Source organism: Glycine soja, chromosome 5, assembly GCF_004193775.1.
Source record: "Glycine soja cultivar W05 chromosome 5, ASM419377v2, whole genome shotgun sequence".
NCBI classification, from domain to species: Eukaryota; Viridiplantae; Streptophyta; class Magnoliopsida; order Fabales; family Fabaceae; genus Glycine; species Glycine soja.
Window position 1 is genome coordinate 41,727,336 of NC_041006.1, and position 15,910 is coordinate 41,743,245.

General features: G+C 32.9%; 3 protein-coding genes and 1 pseudogene across 6 annotated transcripts; all 4 read left to right on the forward strand.

Annotated features, from left to right (window-relative positions):
- On the forward strand, window positions 1–3,821 carry LOC114413464 (F-box protein SKIP8). The gene is made up of 3 exons (XM_028377898.1): window positions 1–754; window positions 2,062–2,258; window positions 2,984–3,821. Exons 1-3 carry the CDS (start codon window positions 344–346, stop codon window positions 3,234–3,236), a joined length of 861 nt encoding a protein of 286 aa, XP_028233699.1. The 5' UTR covers window positions 1–343; the 3' UTR covers window positions 3,237–3,821.
- A 355-nt stretch (window positions 3,822–4,176) lies between these two features.
- Window positions 4,177–6,455, forward strand: LOC114413465. 4 transcript variants are annotated; one of them, XR_003666915.1, is made up of 3 exons: window positions 4,177–4,460; window positions 4,525–5,029; window positions 6,155–6,455. XR_003666915.1 is itself a non-coding variant. In XM_028377901.1 (3 exons), exons 1-3 carry the CDS (start codon window positions 4,246–4,248, stop codon window positions 4,863–4,865), a joined length of 474 nt encoding a protein of 157 aa, XP_028233702.1. In that variant the 5' UTR covers window positions 4,177–4,245; the 3' UTR covers window positions 4,866–5,485. The 4 variants fall into 4 exon arrangements, 3 of the variants coding, with proteins under 3 accessions (XP_028233702.1, XP_028233700.1, XP_028233701.1); XM_028377901.1 differs by lacking the exon at window positions 6,155–6,455 and having other exon boundaries at window positions 4,525–4,761; window positions 4,844–5,485; XM_028377900.1 differs by having other exon boundaries at window positions 4,180–4,460; window positions 4,525–4,761.
- Window positions 6,456–9,443: 2,988 nt separating this feature from the next.
- On the forward strand, window positions 9,444–11,632 carry LOC114413467 (RNA polymerase II transcriptional coactivator KELP-like). The gene is made up of 3 exons (XM_028377902.1): window positions 9,444–9,872; window positions 9,970–10,075; window positions 11,292–11,632. Exons 1-3 carry the CDS (start codon window positions 9,567–9,569, stop codon window positions 11,378–11,380), a joined length of 501 nt encoding a protein of 166 aa, XP_028233703.1. The 5' UTR covers window positions 9,444–9,566; the 3' UTR covers window positions 11,381–11,632.
- Window positions 11,633–13,024: 1,392 nt separating this feature from the next.
- Window positions 13,025–14,950, forward strand: LOC114411573 (annotated as a pseudogene).
- The last annotated feature ends 960 nt before the right edge of the window (window positions 14,951–15,910 follow it).

Consider the following 15,910-nt stretch of genomic DNA (forward strand, 5'->3'; position numbering starts at 1 on the left):
CTTTGAAAATTGAATATTTGAGCAACGGAGAGAGAGCAGAGACAGCAGAAGTTGGGTTTTCCTTGTTTGTTCGAATGAGTGAGTCAGAGTAGTCAGAGTCAGGTTAGCAGCGCAGCAAAAACGCCACTATCCTCACCTCACGGGTTTGGCTCTCTCTTCCAACCAAACCCTTTTTTCTCTTCAAATCCTCAAAACTTTACTAGGGTTTGGGAATTGGGAACTAAACTCAACGTCACAACTCAATCCACTTGAAGGAATTTTTGTATATAACAAGCAATATTGGACATTGAGATTGAATTAGGGTTTTGATGTTCTTCGAATGCCGATTTTTGATGACTTATGAATGGAGATTTTCTCTGTCTTGTCGGAACCGTTTCTCGTCGCCCTCGCCGTGACCGCGCTCTGTTTCCTCTTCGCGCTCTTCGCTCTCCTCCGATCCTCCTTCTCCCTGCCCCGCAGATTCACGCCCCCGAGGAAGCACCACTGCGATTGCGCCTCCAATTCCGACGCCGGCGCCGTGCCCTACCTCAACGGCGGCTGCACTGAAATGCTCGAGCCCAGTCCCGTTCCGGCGCCGGCGGTGTTGACGGAGCGGCGAACGGGGTCGTCGATGATGGAGGAACTGGTTCCGGAGATTACAACGCACGCTCTCAGTTACTTGGATTATCCCAGTCTCTGTCGCCTCTCGATGACCAATTCGTTGATGCGAAAGGCTGCGAATGATGATAATGCTTGGAAGGCCCTTTATCACAAGGTATTTACATATATTATTACTCAATTCTAATTCTCGTGCTTCTTTTAACTGTTATCTTATGCTAAATAGACACCCAAAATCGTGAATGAGTGACTGTTAGGATTTTCTAATTTTTTTTAGGTTTTTCTTTTGTGCCGTTTTTGTAGAGTAGACATGAAGAATGCTGCAGGGTTTCCATTGATTTGTTTAAAATGCTTTGTAGCATTTTATTGGCGTTGATGACCTTTTTGGCCCTAATTGCATGTTTTGTACTATTTGTTATCCAAGGAAAAAATTGAATTGAATTGAATTGAATGTTAGGAGTTTTCTTTAAATGTTGTAAAATCTCAGTGACATTTGTTTCTAAGGTTTGTATGCAAAGCTTTAAGGCTTCTTATAAAGCTAGAAGTGGCATTAGGGTTTGTGTGAATCTGTTTGGATAATTGCTGATCGAATCATGCTTGAAGTTTCATTTACGTGCTTTTCCATCATTGTTATATAATAGAAAATCCTATTAATGTCTGTTTGGAAGTATGAAGGTGTTACCTGTCTTGCAAAACCTTTGATGACATGGTAAAGTGGATTGATCTGTTGCAATGTTGTTAAATAGCTGTTATAACGGTGCTATAGTGCTATTGTGTTGCACGGAATTCCTTGAATCAACATTTATGTTGGCAAAACTTTTGTTTGCTATGGGTGGGTGTTGTGGTTGTGGCACAGATCATGCATCCTCTTGTCATCTTTGACGAATCTCCAGTCAATTGAACTTTTTGAGTTAATATTGTGCCAATTTTTATGTTTTTTTCCATCCAATTTAATTTTCTACAATTGATAATTGATATATCTCATAATTTGAAACTGCTATGCAACTTTCACTATTTTCCTGTGATGCTAACTGCTATATGATAATGATATAGCGGATTATTGGCTTCCCCCCGTTTTCCACAATTCACAATTGATAATGCTGGTCCATTGGAACTTCAACTTGCCCTCCATTTAATCTAGAGAAAGAAGGGGATTTGTCTGTTGCGCTTTACTCCTTTAACCGAGTAGACTTCTACAAACAAACATCCGAATAAATGAAGTTTCTTCTCTTCCTTTGCCCAATATTGAAGTGTAAGAGGAGTGGAATGATAAAATAATACAGGGGGAAGTGATTGTGCTGTAGGATAGAGGCATAAAGCAAATTGACATAAATATGCTCTAATTTCTTCTATCAAACTGAGAATATGTGTAATTACTTTCATTGGATTCTTTAGATGAAATCCATCATTCTCATTTTGTCCTATGTATCTTCAGTTCTAACCTTTTTGAATTTCTGGGTTTAGGACTTCACGTTGGAACAAGATAGTGTTACGCCCACTAATGGGTGGAAGGCTTACTATGCTGCAACTAGAGCAATTGTGAATATTAATACAGAATTCTTCAACATTGTAAGAGATAAGTCTCTTCAAGCAATGAGTCGTTTTTGGCTGAATGCAGATTATGTCAAGTGCATTCATGCCTCAGGAGAACTCTTTTCCGGGTATGATTTTTTGTTACTTGAGTAGCTGGTCTGCTTTCTTGTTATAAACTTGTCTGTTTTGCAAGAATATCTTCGTGTTTTTGGACTTGCTGTTCATGTTGATTTTTTGTCGTGACATGTATGATATATGCTGAGTGATACTTGAAGATATTGTTTATCAGGTCTGATATATATCAAATTTACAAAAGTTCTTGGATGCTTTTTATTTGACTTAGGTCATTGAATTTCATTTTTATCGATAATTTAAACCTGGACCAGTGGTCTTGTATTTAGACCAGAAATGAGAGTATATATTATTATGTTATACCTATGCAAAGTTTTACTCCTTAGTGCTGATATTTCTGGGGATAAGAAAGGTGGGGTTTGTTCCTTGTTCTGGAGAGGTCTCATCTAGCTTGTGAGCAATATGGTAGTGCAAAATTCCTATTACTGTTCTTTTAGCATGGATGTTTTGGCTGAATCCTCTAGTATACTAGTTTCAGGCCCATAATACTGGTTTTTGCATTACTGAGGTGTGGAGCTTGATACTCCAGAGATACAAGCACTTTGAACATATGATAGAATATTTTTGCCCTTGGAAAAAAAGTTCTGTTTCTTCCATATATTTATTTTTAAGATTCTCACAAGCTTGTGAAATTATTTATTCATTTTTTTTTACCTTAATCCAATTTCTGCTGTACTAGCGAGCAATTATACAATCAGTAACACAATCATCCATGTTACAGGTACAATGCAGTTATGCAGAGTTGGCAACTCGCATTCAACTGGGAGCAAGGATTGAACACTCAGGTTCAAGATGTACGTGCTCGCATCTTGACAGATATGGCTTGGGTTACAATGAAAACATACGTTGATATGGATACAGGACCATTTAATGTGACCAATATTTATGAGTTCCATAATGGACGGTGGTATATGGTTCATCATCACAGTTGTGTGATGAATGGGGATGTGGACCTGATGATTGTGCATGGATAATAGTGAGAGATGATGACACAGTGTTATGTCTGAAACTGGTTACAGAAGGTGGTTTTATTTGCAGAAGCAAGATGCTTGAAATTTTCGTGATTTCTTTGGAAGATCCTTTTGCAGTTTCCATTTTAGTTTCATTTTTATAATGTATATAAGACAGGAAGTCGCTATGGTGCCAGAAAAAGAGTTATAAGTACAGTAATTGGATTAAAGTACATACAAAAAGATGGGCAGAAAGGGGTTACCTGTGAATGATACGTTGGAACAGGACGTTCGCACTTCGCAGGCATTCCAATGTTTAGACCGTCGAGACTTGTGAAAAGCAAGGCTGAGCAGTGACCGGGGCGGGAGCTAATGCACAAGTGTTTTCCATTTTTGTCGTGCATCTGCATCCTAGTTAATAGTAGTGTGCATCTTTTTCCTGTGAGTTGAATTTTGAATCATATGCTAACAAAATCATGATTTTATTGTAAAGCATGATTATGAGAGATTCAAAATTGATGGTCCGAGAAGTACCTGCTGTTACTTAAGCCCCCGACAGATTTTGGATGGCAAAAGTATAATTTAAGAATCTGCAGAAAGTTTCCAAAATCAGATTGTGTTTCAAACAATATAATCAAGTAAAATCACGGTCTAAGAAATATTGACGGGAGTTAATTTGTTATGTTATAAGAAGAGGTTTTTTGGTAAGTTGTTAGGAGAACAGTTAATGGATAATTCGAATAATAATTAATTAATTATAATGTTCAGCAAGACGTTAAAATAGAAATTTTGCTGAATGATACTTGGAAGAGTCTGTCCATGTAACTTGATTACTGATGAGAAGTGAGTAACGAATTGTGAAGTGTGAAGTGGCCACCTCGTTATCACTTAGGAGCCTCATATCATATTCGGAGAGGTTAATAAAATTAAAGTAGTGGCGCACGTTATCACTTACGAGCCTCATATCATATTGTTAATAAAATTAAAGTAGTGGCGCACGTTATCCTCTCCAGATAGCGCGAGGGGAGAGAGAATGACAATAACTGTTTTCTTAGTTCCTCCGACGCCTCATTTGTGCAACTACAAAAACTCATGGCCAATTTCCACTTATCCTTCTCTTTCTTCTTCTTCTTCCAAGTTAATTGTTCCACTGTGCTCTCCTTCCCCTCCAACATCTATTATCGAAGAGGGTCCTTCTCCTTCACCAGATGAACTTCCCGTTGTTGTTGATAGCTCGGAATTCACGAGGTATAATCATCCTTCCATATGTTATGTCTTGTCTCTTGCAACAACTAATTTTTTCCTTATACAGTGGTTGTAAGGCATGTGGAAGAGAAGAAATTGAGCAAGGATGCAATGGTGAGGGAAGGATTCAGGGTGGGATTGCAACAGTACCAGGCCTTGGTTGGTGGCCTATAAAGGCTTACAGGCCATGCCCTGCATTTATGGCATCCGGTGGTAGGTATAGGCGCCAAGGACAAAGCATGGACGAGGTTGTCTCCGGAAGTGGTAAAAGTAAAACACCCACCACCACTGACTCCAACACAAGGGACACCTGCAACAACACTATTCACTATGTCTTGTTTTTCACTTCCTGAGGATTCTAATATCACCTTTTTTATGGCTATCAGTTTTTTTCTTTCATCCTTTTAAGAAGAGTATCAACAAGAAATGAAAATGTTAAGATAGAGAGGTGTGACACCTATTGAGTAGAAGATGACTATCTATTAAGGTGGTTTGAACATGTGTAAAGAAGACCATTGGAGGCACCCGCAAGGAGAGTAGATTGTTTGGTCTTTAGCATATTATGAAAAAAGGTAGAAGAAAACCAAGGATATTAGAGGAAATTATTACAAGGGATCCCATGGTGTCCTTGAAAATTTGGTTTTTGAATAAGTCCAATGGCATCTTCTGCTAACCTAGCGGGATAACATATTGTTGTTGTTGTTGAGAAGAGTATCAACAGCTACAATCAAAGTCATTTCCCACTAGGTGGGTTGATTACGTGAATTCCAAAACACTACCGTGTTTTGTCCGAAACCAATTCTTCAGAGATGCCATTTGATTTTAGTTGGTTTGAATCTTATGATTTGCATCACTTTGTATATATGATATAGATCATAGGTCCAAGATGCCTAACTGTATGGTTTAATTTCCAATTTTCACCTTGAGGTCAGTGCTAGAATGCATCTTACTAAACTTGTCTTCCTTGTTGTACACAATTTTATGCCTAATTAAACAGAAACCCTGGGATTCCAGAGCTTCTTCCTATAGCTTCAGTTTGCATTTTATTTCCTCTTCCGACTTTCCTACTAGAACTGTACTATTTGCAAAAAAACATGTATTGAAGCACTAGCTCCTAGGTATGTTGAATAAGAATGTCCAAAACCAAGGTAAAAAAATAAGGTCTTGAGTTTCACCCTTTTGAGAACAGTATTTCTCAACGAATACAAGCAAACTCTGATGTAGGTGTTTGATTATCGAACGCCTCAACTATTGATTTGGCATGTCTAGTTGAGAACAGGTCTTGGGGTGGTTAGTTGAGCAGAAGTTGTTTGTGATATTGTGAATGTATTAGACCTGCATGATACTTTGATTTCACAAAAACGCACATAATCTAATTTTGCATCTGTTTTCCACTTTATTTCTGGTTTATTGTACATGCTTCGAAGCTTATACAGATAATTGAAAAGGTTGGGAACAACTATTTGTCAAGCCATGGTCCTAGGAAAATTAGTATTCCAGTGGAGAACTTGAGTATCTGAATTAGCTAGCTAGCCTAAATTATTGTTCAAACTTGTGTATTGATCTTATAGAGTGAGTTGAGGTGAGGTGATACTCTGTTTGAAAATCTGAGCTCTATAATTTGTCATGATTTTCTGATCTTTCACGTACCTCTGTAGCTTCTAAATAGTGTTGTAAAATGGTGCCAAATTTTACAGTATCAAAAAGGAAAGTTCGAAGAAAGCTAAGAGGTAAATGTTTGGGAGGAATATTCCAGTCGTGGCTCTATTGAGGTGACAAAAGCAAGAGATTTAAGGAAGAGGGGTAAAGAAAATGTGGGTGTTCTGGTCTGCTACAAATGTTTAAATTCAATATTCGATAAGGATTATGGAAAGCTATGTACGTCTTATAAATGCATTGGCAAATAGGGTAATGCCATGTAATCATGTATATACTCAGGATTTCTTTGAATCTCGACGGCTTTCTTCATTCATCATCAGTTATCTGTCATTATAATTACTTTAGGCTATCTTTGAAGATAGAAGAGAATGGAATATAATAAATTAATAATGAATATTTCATTGTTCGAATTGGTAAAATGAAGTTGAAATGTAATAAAAAAAAAACTATTTGAACTTTTTTTTACAGCAATAACCATTTGAACTTATTTCATCTTAATTTTTCTTTTAAATTTACATAAATTTAGACAAAATAAATCAAAATGGACCTATTTGACTTAGCTTTACGGGCTATTAGGTCAGACTGGGTTGCAAAAATGATAGTCCAATAAGAAATTTGGGCTGTTCCGAACAGCCCATTTAAAATTGAGATGCTGGACAATCATAAAAAAAAAATCTCGTCTCAAAAGAGTAGGAAAAAAAAGTGTAACCTAAATAATATAATTTTTTTTTACTAATAAATTAAGTATTTGCAAGGTCTGCATTACAATACTTTACATATCTAACAACTAATCAAGTGATTGAACATAGTTGAAGTTAAGATTTAATCATTCCAGAAATCCGCAAGTTTAATCCTTGCCTCTAGGTTGGCAACAATTTGTTTTTTTATAATATCATAAATAACATGTGCGAGTACTTATAAGTGCCAGTATTTTTTTTTTTTTTATCGCAACAAATTATGCTAAGTTTTTCTTACTAAATTCTTCTTGGTGTGCTTGAATTAGATTAATTTTAGAGATTGATATGTTTCCTTAAAAAAATTATAATTTGTTATATTTTCTTTAGTGATATTAGTGAAATTATATTATAATATTAAATTTCCTATTATAAGTTATTTTTTTTAACTAAATAAGTTACATTTCCTATTAAAAACTAATACAATATTTTCTAATGAACTATTATTTTTCATTATATTCCTCACCATTAATTAATTTAGATCATCACCAAGTGAATCAATTGATATGAGACTTTTTAATTTAGTTAATAGTTTAAAGTTTAACTCCTTTCAAAGAAAATACTTATAATTTGTAAAGAAAAGAAAAAAGATACAAAACCAATAATTACAAATATCCAGCGACTATTTGTTTTTTATACCATCATAAATAACATGCGCGGGTACTTATAAGTGAAAGTATTTTTTTAATGCAACAAATTAAAATTTTCTTACTAAATTAAAAAAAAAGACTAAATTCTTCTTGGTGTGACTGAATTAGATTAACTTTAGAGATTGATATGTTTCCTTAAAAAATTATAATTTGTTATCTCTTCTTTAGTGATATTTGTGAAATTATATTATAATATTAAATTTCCTATTATAAGTTGTTTTTTTTAACTGAATAAGTTAAATTTCCGATTAAAAACTAATATATTATTTTCTAGTCAACTATTATTTTTTTTTCATTATATTCCTCACCATTAATAAATTGATATGAGACACTTTCAGTTTAGCTAATAGTTTCAAGTCTGAGTCCTTTTCAAGAAAAAACTTATAATTTGTAAGGGAAAAAAAAAAGATACAAAACCAGAAATTACAAATAACTTCATACTATTTGTATTTTTATTATAAATTAATTATTTAGACAATCTAAATAAATTAAATCTTCTTAAAATATTTTTTAACTAACATATCCAAATATAAATCACATTTCTTTTTTTTTATTATTATTATGAATATAAACATAAGTGATTATATGAATTTCACATATTTGATTATTATAATAATCAATAATGTATATAATTGTTTGTGAGAACAAATAAAATTACAATAGTGTAAGTTATATGAACTATATTATTAAAAAATTTAAATAGAATGTAAATGATACCCATCCAATCATTGATTTATTATATATTACATGTAAAAAACTGTCAAATTTAAACAATATTTTAAAGATAATCAAATAATTATGTTTTTATGTATTTTCAAAACTATATTATTTTAATTTTGATGTACATATCAAATAGTTTTAGATTAATATAATTTTTTTAAATATAATCTATATGAAATGAAATTTTAATCTAATTGTAAATTTTGAAATAAAACTATTTAGTTAAAATTATTGAATATTGTAAGAGTGAGTATACTTTACAACAGTTTAACTTGATAACTTGATGTATCATCTTGATTATTAGAAATTTTCTTAAAAGCAATTAAATCTATACATAATTCATTCAATTTCTAGTTCATATTATTTTTAGAAAATATAATATATTTCTATGAAAAATCATAATTTTTTCCAACTTATTTGGTAATATTTATTAAAAAAATTATAATATTAATTTATTTCTATCACAGGAAAATATTTTAAGAATCAACAAAATTTTTTGGATACCATCATTGAAAACTAATATTTTTTTACTTTAAGTTTTTTTATTTCATCCCCAAATAATTTTATATCCTTTTCGTAAATAAATTATAAAAATTATTATTAACTGAATATAATAACAATTAATTAAATCTATAACTCATTGTTTTCTTTTATTCTGTCTTGTATCGAAAAAAAACTATAATAAATTATGAAAACAATTTCCTAGTTATTACTCTTTGGCTATGGGATGGGAACATGTAAAATTTAAAAAGTATTATTTTTATTTTCATAATTTTTTTATTAATTTATTTATATTTTGTTGGTGTTCAATAACAATTCTATTACATAATAATCTGACTTTATTAATAAACTAACTTTGATTATAAATAAATTAAATAATTTATAATTATTTAAATTCTCAAAAATGAATTAAAAACTTTTCATATTTAGACATCCTACAAGTTATAATTTTTTTTATCACTTTTTACATTTTCTCGTACTTTTTAATAAAATTAGAAATAAAAATAAAACATAAGTGAGTTCTAGTGTTTATTGAGTATTTGGTAAAAAGAGAAATTAATTTTATTAGGCACATAAAAAATCATCTAAAAAATTACTATAAAAAATTAACAAAAATATAAATATACAAAAATTAATAATGTTAAAATTTTTATAAGGACTCAAATATATTTTATCCTATTCTTTTTAACCGAGATTTCCGAGTTATTATGTTGCAGGCTTTCACCCTTCAGCAGAAAGTTAATAAGTCACCCAACACTGTGACACACATCCCCCCGTTTCCGTATCTCTCCGAAATTTCTGTTAGATTGTTTCTGTTCTGTGTCAGAGAAATCAGTGCAACAAAAATGGACGATGCCGAAACCAAAGGAAGAATCGAAGAAACTGTTCGCAGGGTTTTGCAAGAATCGGACATGGACGAGGTTACTGAGTCTAAGATTCGAAAACAGGCCTCCGAACAACTTGGCCTCGACCTGTCTCAGCCCCATTTTAAAGCCTTCGTCAAACAGGTCGTGAAGGCTTTTCTCCAAGAAGAAGAACAAAGACAGCAACAACAGCAACAAGATGAAGATGATGATGATGAAGAAGAAGAACAAGGAGGAGTTTCCAAGGGCAAGGAGTACGATGATGAAGGCGATCTCATCATCTGCAGGGTCTGTTTTTTCTTTCTTTTCTCTGAACCCCTTTTGGGCATTTTACAGGTGGCAATAGGAAAAAAGTGAATTTTCTTTTCTTTTTTGGTGATTTCAGCTTTCAGATAAGAGAAGGGTGACGATTCAGGATTTCAGAGGGAAAACATTGGTCTCCATTCGGGAGTATTATAAAAAGGATGGCAAGGAGCTTCCTACTTCCAAAGGTTACTTAGTGTTCTTTGTTTCCTTTAAGCTTTTTTTTTCTTCTTCTTTCGATTCTGCTGATTCTTTTTGTAAAGGGAAATCGGTTTTGGACTGTGGGGGTCTGAAAGTTTTGATTTTTCTTTTTGTTTTTCGAAATAGGGGTTGGTTATGGTTTTGTTTTAAGTTTTTTTAACCTTATGTACTAAACCTTGTCATTAAATTTTAGCTAATTAGCAGAGGGGGGGGGGGGGGGGGGGGTGGAGTTCCTTTATGATGTTCTATGGTTTCTGAACGCATCTTTCTCTAATTCGAAAACAAAGTCATTAGTCATGACTATAGCCTTTTTTTAAAAAAAATTTGTGGGAATCGAAGATAATGTCAAGAGGTTTACAATAACTCTCACATCCTGTTCAACCAACTGATGCATGGCTGCAGTTATGTTTCAAATGTCTTCAGTTTCAGCTCAACTTTAGCATTTCACATGACGGTCTATAGTTGGGCACATAAAAAAAAGTTTGGGGACTTGGTTATAGATTAACATTAGCTTTGAAACAGTAGGAGTGTAGGGCCAGAGTGGGTTGTAAATAAGAACATTTGGACCAAAATGGATTGGGGTTCTTCCCTGTCTCAGAATTACTTCATTATGTTAATTAATTGGACTGGTCTATATTTATTCCTTTCACATATCATTAAAATGTCTTGAATTGAAACTACCTACCTGTCTTCAATTTAAGTTTGGTTGCATTTTTCATTGGACTACACCTATCCACTCTATGTTGCCAATTTGACTAGATAGAAGCCTCAGTATTGCAGTTGGCATGCCAAAATTCATCCAGTTAATAAATTCCTCTGCAGCTTAGCATGAAAGTGCTTATGCATATTTGAGCCTATCTTGTGTTGCATTTCTGTTCTGCATTTGATTTTGCTTGCTGGTTGTAATGCCCATGTGTGGATTGATAAACAGAACCTTTTACTAACAAACATAGCAGCTTTTATACTATATAGAAAAAGCAAAATTCTGTATCTGCATAAATACATATGTTGTTTGTTCCTGATAAAGTTTTTCTTCTCCTATCTAACCTAGAACCAGAACTATGAAAAGAAAGTAAGATTTGTTGCTACTGCTTTTTGGCCATTTTTTTTTGTATATATAATTTTGGTTTCCTTATACAACTCATGATGCTGATCAATTATTGAAGGTTGTTTTCGAATTCTGACTTTCATTTTGTGTTTCAGGAATAAGTTTGACAGAAGAGCAGTGGTCAACCTTTAAGAAAAATGTGCCTGCCATAGAAAAAGCCATTAAGAAAATGGAGTCAAGTTGATACCGAGTTGACCTCTCAACTCTCAAGTGATGTGGCTTTGCTTGTTTCTTTTTGGTGAATATATCCTGCACCATGGTGCCCCTTTGATACTGGACCTTTTTGTTAAAGGACTTGAAGTCACTGTGAATGTTTTTTGTGTTTTGCAACCTGAGTGGCTAGAGAGCCATTTCAGGAAGGCTAAACTGAATGCCAGTGTAACTTCAAACTGAATACATTTAAGTCTATTATTTCCTTCAATGTCGTTTTAACTCAGTTTCTTACGTGCATGTTTTTGGATTACCCTTGCTATCCTTCCAAAATTACTTTCAACCCAAAAGTAACAAAAAGCATGTGTCCCCTTACGCATTTCTCAACCCTAAAGTATAAAAAAACATGTCTCTCCAAACTTATTTTTCAACCCAAGAGTATCAAAAAGCATTCTTCTCCTAACGTACTTTCAACACCAACAAATGGTAATTCAAACATAGCTTAAGTTGTCACAGCATTTGCTAGACACAGGCTTGTTTCCTGTTAGTAGTTTGCGATGGTTTTGGGTTCAATTTGGTAATGTGCTGCAAAAACATTGGATTATGGTGCAAACTGCGGATAATCATGAACACATTGTGTCCCCACTGATAAACTATTAGGTAGATTGTCTGCGGTCAGATAGAGACAAAGAAAGTGAAAGTATATTCTTTACCATTTATTTTGTTTTTATAGAAAAACAATTGAGCCGTGGGATTATAAATGCAAGGTTACTTGTGTGAATTTGAATGCAGAGAATTCGATTCTTAAGCGAAACTTGCTGCTAAGTGTTTATTGGATCTGGTTTTTGGGAGGAAAAATGTCTTTTGACATCCAAAATCAGTTAACACCTTGAGAGTGATGAAAAGAGGAACAAGCAGAAATTAGGAGTACTTGATATTTAAGGGTGTTGCGATTTTCTTTGGGAAGCTGTTTGATAGTCATGTGTTGTGATTTTATGCTGAGTAGATTTTCAAAAGTTGGAATGTGTGCTTTTTTAGTTCTGATTTTTTTTAAAAATAAATTAATCCTTGAATTTTCACAAATATAATTGAATATTGATTAATAATAATTCATTAACATGTAACTAAATAATAGAATAAATAACACATAAATCAATTGTACAGGTAATTACAATATAAATCAATAATAAAATAGAAATATTCATTATTATTAGTTATTTTTAATAAAATATATTTTTTATCATAACAATTAGTATTTCTTTTTGATACAGATAGCAATTAGTATTTAAGATAGCATAAGAATTTATTTTCTTATAATTAAATACACGTTTATGATTTGCTATTCTAAATTTGAAATTTGAAATAGAATATATACAGTGTACGTTATACTTATAATATAAAACGTGATAATAAAAAAATCGTGATAGTAAAAAAAATATAATAATCATAAAATCAAGATTCATTTAGGTTTTAAAGATTTTATTGAACAAAATATATATACTTGTTATAAGTGTCTTGTTACTATAAATAAATAAATTGATATATTTTTATGAATTTTAAAAAAAGAAAATGAAAGCAAGAAAAGAATGAATATGGTGATATATAATTGATAATTGGTGATAATTAAAAAAGAAAATCAAAATCTAAAAGTTGAAAGTAGGCGTCGAGTGCTGTACGTATCTTGTCATTACTTTGTTAAAGTGTTAATCTCTTCTAAGTTCTAAGGCATATTTCCGCTACACAAAGTCATTGACCATTGACAAAAGCATAGAAAAGTTTTTTCCCTTATAAAGCACTGACTTTCACGCAGAACTAGTTCTGTTGGTGTTGACATTATGGGCGCTGGTGACTACTACAAAATACTGAAGGTGAAGCATGATGCCACGGATGAAGAGTTGAAGAACCATGAAAGGAAGGAAGAGTTTGAGGCCAAGCTCAAGCAGCTTTCTGAGGCCTATGATGTGCTAAGTGACCCTAACAAGCGCCAGATGTATGACTTTTACGGTGATAATTATCTCCTTGACTCTAATACGAAGGATGCAGTGGTGGATCAATGCAGCTTTCTTTGTTCCCTTGAAGAGCTTTACAACGGTTGCAAAGAGAAGTATAAGGTCTCAAGGACGTACTGTTTCTGATAAATTCGGGTAATTATCTAATCCATGCCCTTCTTTGCTTCATTGCATACATGCTGAGATTTAGACACTGATTCTTAGCTATGTTATTGCCCTTTTTAAATCAGAATTGGAGTTTCATACCGGTAACTTACGTTGACATTTAATACGTGAATTAGCTTCGTAAAACTCTAATTTTGATTGAAAAATAACACTAAAAACACCTAAGTTTTGTCCATAACAGAATTGGAAGGGCCGATGTAAATTCAAGATACATACAACTACTATCATTAATTGACATCGCAAGTTTGTGTTTGCTACAAAGCTAGGCTTTGAATTGAAACATTACCAACAATGAACCTTTTTTTTTTAGGGCCACTAACATTGAACTCAAAATCACTTTTGTTTAACTTTAACTGTTATCAAATGTTTTTTTTTTTTTAATTTGCTGCTAATATGGAATTGTATTAAATAAAGTATGATGTTTTTTTTTTTGTTGTACGATAAATCTTGGACAGTTTGCATGGTACCATGCCTTGTCTGTCTGTCCTTTTGTTTGGTTGTCTTTATTATTATTGGTGTTTTTATCATTATTATGTTTGGATTCTATACTTGCTGTTGTTTTCGTAGGTTTTTTCTTTTGGCGTTACACTTAATTATTTGGCTTGATCATGCACGTTTGTCAAGCCACGCATATACCTAACATGTATCTGTATGCTGTGCCCACAAGTGAAGAAAAGAAGGTGAAATTTATTTGTTTTGGGGATTTGCGTTTCCCCCCTTGATGTTATGTGTATGTAAAATATGTTTCATTGGCTTGTGTGAATATCAGGCTTGTGTTATGTAAACTATATTTCTTTGGTTTGTTTGAATATAAGGCTTATTTTCTGTTGAACCTGTCTATTTGGATCGAATTTCTATCAACATAAAAGTTGGAGCATATATTTTTCATTTTTTGTTTTGTCAGAGTATTAAAGTCTGTTGAAGAAATTTTGAAGATAGACATAAAACCTGGTTGGGAAAATGGCACAAAAATCACTTTTCCTGGAAAAGGCAACAAAGAACAAGGTGCTCCAGCTGATCTAGTTTTTGTGTTGGGTGAGAGGCCTCATGCTATTTTCAAGAGGGATAGAAATGATCTTGTAGTGATCCAGAAGATATTACTTGCAGATGCTCTCACGGGAACGAGTCTTAACTTGACTACCTCGGATGGAAGAGATCTCACAATCCAAGTGACAGATATTGTAAAATCAGGCTATGAGCTGGTGGTCCCAAATGAAGGCATGCCCATCTCAAAGAAACCTGGCAAGAAAGAGAATCTTAGAATCAAGTTTGATGTTATCTGTCCATCAAGGCTGACCACACAACAGAAGTGTGATCTAAGAAGGATTCAGAGTGATGCTGATTACTAAACAAATATTTTGAGTCTAATAGTTGTAACTATCCATTAACCTTCTTTCACATGAAAATAAGTTTACACTGTATATAACTAAGTAATTCTAATAATCTGGGGAAAAAATGTAAATTATATTAAACCCAAAATGATACAATAATAAACGGGGTATACCCCGCAGTTAAAGAAAATAAAAAATCTCCTTGATACAAGATGCTAAAACAAATGCAACAGGTGCACTTGTCTATACATAAGAAATCCAATGCTGATGTTTGATGGCTTGGGTATAGGTAGAAGGTTTTGTATCAAGGGAGATAGAGAGGGAGTATGCTTTGTGTTGCGGTGAAAAGGAATCATGCGAGAGGTGGGAACTGATAGGATAGGAACATTTGGATCACTAGTGGGATTTGCATGAACCTCTGTAGAAGAACCACCATGGTTATGTTGCGAGGCATTGATAAGTGTGTTTGTTCAGCACTGCTCCAAGATGGAGCTCTGCTACCATCAAATAATTTTGAAGGAAGTAATTCTAATAATCTATATGAAGTCAGGGGTTGCTCCTGAGATTTTTGATGCCCACGAGCGAACCAAAAAAAAATTATGCTCTTATAATCATTTAAATATTATTCTTGTTTTTTTTTTCACAACTGATAAATAATTTGTTCACAATCAAGATTAAAAAAAACATTTTCAATAAGATTTTAACATCTTCAATTTTGATAGATGCATAGATGCAACTGTAACATAAATAATTAATATTATATTAAAATATGTTTTTTATTCTTAAGAAATAGGAAACGTTCATATTTCATATTTGTAAAGAATTTTGTTTATTTTTTGTCCTCATAAAATTATAATATGTCAAATTTTGACCTAAAACGAGATTCGGGTAAATTCGAACCTGCGTTGGTATTTTTTAAGAATAGAAAATGCAATCTGTGGCATTGTTTTTGAAATTTTTGTCAAATTTTTTACAATTTATGATATTTTTTAAACCCTAAATTTATGACCACATTGGCATTGTCTGATTATAACATTACATAGTTCTTAAGGCCCACAT